Raw genomic sequence first — 6,722 nt, forward strand, 5'->3', positions numbered from 1 at the left:
TTGTCTCAGCCGGATGTGCAGGCTGGGCTGAGGCACGGAACGTCACAGGAAGTTAAAAATTTACGGAGCCTCACGTGACTGCATTACAGATCTCAGAAACCCTCGGACCTTGAAAAAGCAAGTATATTAGAAAATGACCTGTAATGAGCAAATTAATGCATATTAAAAATCTAAAATATTCCTGGCCAACCCCTTTAGCTCCCGAATGGGGGTCCCCCAACTTCGCCTCACCTGGTGAGGGGGCTGCTGGCCGCCGTATTCGTGCAGAGAATCAGTGCAGAGGAGGACAGAATTCCAGAAACAGCCGAGCTCACTGTGGTACGCTATTTCCGTCACTCCTATTCACTTCTATGCGAATAATGGAAACAGCGTAGTTCAGCTAGCTATGCTGTTTTCAGGATTCCTGTCCTGTCAGGCATCTATGCTGCACTTGGGTGTGCCGGCTAGCGACCATAGGTGGAACCCGCATCTATCAAACATTTATGGCATATCCTTAAATGTTTGTGGTGTTGTAAACTCCTCAAATATAACGTTATTGTCACAATTAATCCCATTGAACGTGAGAGTGACCAAATAGTATTAAATATACCCTGCTGCTCCACTGCAGCCTCTACTAGTAGAACAGAAGCATGATCAAGACTTTAATTACGCCCACAGCACTTTGATGCGATTTCAGTGACGTTTTCGCAACTTTTTTTTTTTAACGCATTTTTATTTTTGGCCCAAAAATGCTGCGGGTACACGTTACTTTAAAGGAGAACTCCCACAAAATGTTCTAAGGCCCTATTACACCGAACGATAACAATGTGCTTTTGTTTTTCTATTTTCAGGACAGTGGGATGGGGAGGAGGTAGTAAATTAAGGGTTACTGCATAAATTTATTTTATGATAAATTAAGTTATACTCAAAATATAGAAAAAGTGTAGGCTAAAAAACAAAAAGTATATGAGAAAACGTAAACACATTTTGGTTTGTGGTGTTTCGATAGCGTTTTTGGGCTCAGCAGCATGTTTTCCAACTGCTGAATGCTCTAGGTATGTGCGATTTTTTTTTGCGTTAGTAAAAAACAAAAACATGAAAAACGCTTACAATTAATGTTTTTTTTTACAAGCGTTAAAAAACACTGAAAAAAATAGACCTTATGGTAGGGCCAATCATCTCAGAATGGTCTGCTTACAGAGATTGGCATGGAAATATCTACTTTGGTAGATCTCCTTTTCAGAATTTACACTAACAAACTCAGACTTCAATGGCAAGGAAGCTGCCTTAGGCCACAACTAAGATGGTAAAATTTATCTGGAATTTGGTGATAAAGGTGTCCTGCGTTTCTTTTGCCTGAGAGCTCTCCATGAACAAGTTATACCCAAATAGTAATTCAGGTTAAGAACGGTGAAAGAAAGTCTAGCTTAATCGCTGATCTTCACCCACCCCCACCCCTCCCAGGGAGGTCCACCAAATGAATTTTGGTTTATTATTAAAGTTTTCACATCACCGTGAACATTCTGTCCATGGTCATGTGATGGGCACATAGGTGCTGGGATCGTTACTATTAAGGAATTAATACAGAAAGTATATTGGAATATTGTATAACTTTTATTTAAAAAAAAAATACATTAAATTACTGAAACCAAACAACCGATTTAAATGGGTATTCCCATCATATACTGTCATGGCTTTTTGCTAAGATATGCCATAACATCCAACCTCTGCGACCAGAGGTGGTGCTAATGTCTCATGGGTCATGGTGCAAAAGTTCAGGTTAAACCACCTCCTGCCCCCATTAGCTACGACAAAACCAAAATCTCATTCTGTAGACATCATATGAGCAAGGCCTCATGCACACAGACATATTATGGCTCTGTCCACCTTAAAGTTGTAAAAAGCTGTAATATGGCTCCCACAGCACCCCGTATACCTCTGATATCATATGAAGGCATACAAAGTTTTTTTTGTCAGATGCTATATTAATCCTTCAGAAAAAAATTGTCGGTGCTCCATCGAATGCCATTATGGAGGTGTTCCTCCCTAAAATAATTGCTTTAGGGAAAAATATCTCCGTAATTCAATGGCATACATACCAGGGATTAGAAGGTTCCAGTGGCAGGTATGACATTCTGATTTTTTTGTATATTTTATTACTGTGATTTTTGAAAAATTACAGACCCCAAAATTAATTTAGATCCCATTCCAGACCCCTAAATTAATCCAGACCCCAGGCCAGACACCAACATAAATCCAGACCCCCTGATCAGATTCCAGAATCTATTCAGACTCCAGACCAGACCCCTCTATTTACTTACTGTACCTTGCTATTCTCCCCTAGAAATAATGTTTCCTTATATCTACACAATACGGCATCTAATGCAGCAGCAACATATTTTTTTTTTTAGTCAGATTCTTACAGAATTAAACAAAAAAATCTCTGCATGCCTTCATATGAAATATACAAAGGTACAGTAAGCACCAATAGAAGTCTATGGGTGCTGTAGTATGGAGCCATAATATGTCCATGTAAGGAATCAAGCTGAGGTAATGTCATACTTTGGGAAATTTTCATTTAAGTTGCGCTAAACCAGTCAATGGGAAGTACGTGGACATTAAAAGTTTGGGATTTCTCAACTTGTAAGCGCTGAAGATATTAACAGGTATATTGATTAAATCTTTCCAAAATGTTTGATGCTCCCCTGAGTTATGTGAGGTTTTGTTTTTAGTGGGATGAGAAGTATTTTTTTCTAGACACCATTCATGGTAGCAATTTTTTTAAATTTTTTTTTAGCACTGTTCTGTTGATTATCACAATTCTAATGTTAAACTAACGAGTTTAGTAACGTTCTTGTCACCTGGGCTCAGATGTCAAGGACAGTTAAAAAATAAAATCTGTAACAAGGCCTCCACCCTACATTGTACCATTTATAACACTGGTGTCTACTTTTGTGGCCAAGGGGCTTTTGGGACCCCTTTAGGCACCAGGGTTTGGGTGTGACTGCTACCTCTGCACCTCCTATAGCTACACCCCTGTCTGTTACCCCGCTGAGCAAAAATGCTTTATAAGGCTTAATTAACACATATACGGTGTACGGTCGGCGTATTTGCAAGAGGAATTTGCCGACGTATACCCCAACGTGTTCATAAACATATGTCAAAAGGGAATTCATTTGGAATATATTTGGCCAATATACGAGGTGCATTCCAAAAGTAATGAGAATGATTTCCCAAAAAATCATTTTATTCAAAAAACATACAATTAGGCTTGATCACCTTCAAAGTAGGTCCCTTGGGACTGAGCACAACGATTCCACTGTCATTCTGAGTAGCAGTGCTGGAAGTCTTCATGTGAGAGGTTGTTTAGAGCAGGGCCGACCTTAGGCGTGTGCGACATGTCCGAGTGCACAGGGTGCTCAAGTCTCCCAGTATACAGGGGGCGCCACTGTGCAGGTTGTTTAAACTCTATATTCTCTGCTCCTCATTACACACACTGAGGAAGCAGAGACAGCAAGTGCAGAGCAGAGGAGGAAGCTCATGCCCACAGCCCATCCTGAAAGAAGCCTGTGCAGCAAGGATAGATGGTAAGTTCCTTTCTGTGTACAAAATATGTCTATATATGTTCCAGTATGTGTGTCTCTATATATATATGTCTCTGTGTACTTGTATATTTTTCCGTGTGTGTGTGTGTGGTTATCACTGTGCGTTATCTGTGGTGCTACATAGGACTGCAGGTAACATCTACTATATTATCTGTACTATTTATGTATATATATATATATAAATATATATATATTCTGACAACTTGGGGACCACTTAGCTCATGGGATCGCCATCTCCCAGGTGAGATGGTTGGCACACATAGAAAGTTCACTCCAACTCCTTGAGAAAAAGGTTTAAACCAGCCGCAGCTAGCTTTATTGTCTTCACAACAGCAGTCAGTGGTACAACAATAAACATACAAAATAAATCCTAGGCCGTCCAGCCTCTAACTAACACATTGAGTGTCCCTCACTATGTGACACTGAGCCTTGTGCCCAGCATCTCAAAACCTTCAGTTTTACCTCACACGGTGGTGACTCTCACAGGCTAGCATGCCTGTCTTCCCCAGACTGAGAGCCCTGTGTGGACTGCACACACCTGATATAAAGAGCCATCTCAGGTGGAGAATAACTAGGCTCATCAGACAGCCCAAGCACCAGCAGAGAAAACCCTCTCTGCTGTACATGCTCCCTGGTTGCTTAAAACCTGAGTTTCTGCACCGTCCAGTAGCTGCACTGCTACATATTCCCCCCCCCCCCCCTTTGATAAAGGCCGTAGGACTGATCACATTTCAACCTCCCTCCAGGGTCAAAGCTCCTACGTTGGGACATAATCACCCTTAGGGTCACCCCTACAGTAACAGACATTTGATAATCACCCCTGGGTGTATTAGACAGGTGCTCCTGCAACTCTTCTATGTTGGCATGCCTAGCATCCTCATCCCTTGTAGCCACTACTAGCTTTTGCTGATCACAGCCGTATTTACCTGTGTTGTGCCCTACATTCATGGACCTTTCCGCCTCCATGAAGTGACTTTGTGTGTCACCCCTTGGTTTAGACCCTGGCTCATAGTGTTCAGTAACACTCATCTCGTGAGTTTTGGTATACACCGTACCATCTACCAAACCACTTTCAGACGCTATACTCCCCTCCATCTTGGAGTTTTTCATCTCAGCATTTATACTCTCAGACTGTCCGTCCAGAGACAATTTTCCACCGCACTCACCAGACCTCTCTGGGTTACTATTAGTAACAGTACGCACATCACATCTGACACTCTCGACTTTCTCAACTACAGCCTCAAGGGGCACACTTGAACTAATCCCCTTTTCTGTCTCGGCTGCTGTTTCTTTAACAGCCTGTTCACACAATGCATTAACCTGCTCAGGCTGTGTGACATACTCAAGGGTTAAAGACACGTTAGGCACAATTTTTGACATTTCACTATTGTCATCACATAAAAGCAGTGCATCAAATACATGTGCGTCATTTTTAGCAGGCATTTCCTGAATCACATTATTACAACTGGTGCATTTTCCATTTTTGGCAGTGGAGCAACACACCCTGCAGAGGACTCTTCCCTGTAATGCTTATCGGAGATATTGCCTTTCTCCCACAACTGCCAAAAATGAGGGAAGTTCCTTCCCAGCACAAACTCCTCATCAAGTTCCTGACATTTTATAAGTCTGTGCTGCACAGTCCCAAAATCAGTTTCAAAGTCAATCAGAACGGTCTCACCCATCTCAGGATCCTTCTTTACGAACAGCAAAATGTCCGGATGCACCCTCGAGACCTCTTGGCGAAGATCCAGACGGACCAGTAGCGGAATCCCACCAACCAACACTTTACGTGTCTTCTCTTGCGCTCTCTCTGGCCTCCTGACCAGAGAACAATCATGTGCACATCCATCCGCTCGATGGCATCTCCAACAGCGCTTCTTCTGCTGAACAACAGCCACATGCTGTCGGGGTTGGTTGCTCCTAGCAACCACATCTGTGCAATTCAGCACACTTGGCTTTTTAACAGCTGCCCAACATTGCTTGGGAACAACTTTTCCATCCAGACAATAGTCCGCTTGCAAAGATTCCCACCATGAGTCCGGGTGGTTGCCCTTAGCAACGGTCCTCACAGCTTGTATCACAGGTATGCATGCTCGTTGCTCTGTTCTGCAAACTGTCTGCAACAAGTCAGGAGTACCCGGCATCAATGCAGTGGACGTTGAAAAGAATCCACTTGGCTTGGAAGGCTGTGCATCCCCGGACAGCACCCGTGCCCTTAGAGCCTCTCTATCTGCTTCCAACTGTGCCAGGACCCTTTGGTTATCCTCCCTCTGTTTAGCATTTGTTTCCTGCAGCTCTGCATTCAACTGCACCATTTGTTTGAGGAGTTCCTCCATAAGACCCATTGCAATGGAAAAACAGTCTCTTTAATTGGGCTTCTGGTCCTTTAAATTTCACTGCATACTTCTTGTGCCATTTTATTGCCCAAAGCAATTCTCCGCCATATGGGACAACTTGGGGACCACTTAGCTCATGAGATCGCCATCTCCCAGGTGAGATGGTTGGCACACATAGAAAGTTCACTCCAACTCCTTGAGAAAAAGGTTTAAACCAGCCGCAGCTAGCTTTATTGTCTTCACAACAGCAGTCAGTGTTACAACAATACACATACAAAATAAATCCTGCTCGTCTGAGCACTAACTAAACAAGATATTCAGTGTCCCTCACTATGTGACACTGAGCCTTGTGCCCAGCACCTCAAAACCTTCAGTTTTAACTCGCACAGTGGTGACTCTCAAAGGCTAGCATGCCTGTCTTCCCCAGACTGAGAGCCCTGTGTGGACTGCACACACCTGATATAAAGAGCTGTCTCAGGTGGAGCCTAACTAGGCTCATCAGACAGCCCAAGCACCAGCAGAGAAAACCCTCTCTGCTGTACATGCTCCCTGGTTGCTTAAAACCTGAGTTTCTGCCCTGTCCAGTAGCTGCACTGCTACAATATATGTATATATATATATATATATATATATATATATATATATACATGACTCGTGTGTGTGTGTGTGTGTGTGTGTGTGTGTGTGTGTGTGTGTGTATATATATATATATATACATGATACATTACTCGTGTGTGTGTATGTATACATGCCTCCTGTGTTTGTGTGTGTATATATAATATATATATATATATATATATAT

The 6,722-nt window shown here is 42.6% G+C and overlaps 1 protein-coding gene across 2 annotated transcripts in view; it reads left to right on the forward strand.

Moving 5' to 3' along the window:
- C1H5orf63 (chromosome 1 C5orf63 homolog) overlaps window positions 1–6,722 on the forward strand; it is a 233,268-nt gene that overhangs the window by 39,700 nt on the left and 186,846 nt on the right. Inside the window, exon 1 of one of the 2 annotated variants that reach the window (XM_075835928.1) lies at window positions 3,480–3,566. The exons of the other annotated variant lie outside the window; for it this stretch is intronic. Within the exon in view, the coding sequence (XP_075692043.1) occupies window positions 3,564–3,566 (3 nt within the window). The 5' untranslated portion in view covers window positions 3,480–3,563. Of the gene's footprint in view, window positions 1–3,479; window positions 3,567–6,722 lie in introns of those variants that run through there. 2 annotated transcript variants of the gene reach the window in all.

This window comes from Rhinoderma darwinii, chromosome 1, assembly GCF_050947455.1.
Source record: "Rhinoderma darwinii isolate aRhiDar2 chromosome 1, aRhiDar2.hap1, whole genome shotgun sequence".
Taxonomy (NCBI): Eukaryota; Metazoa; Chordata; class Amphibia; order Anura; family Rhinodermatidae; genus Rhinoderma; species Rhinoderma darwinii.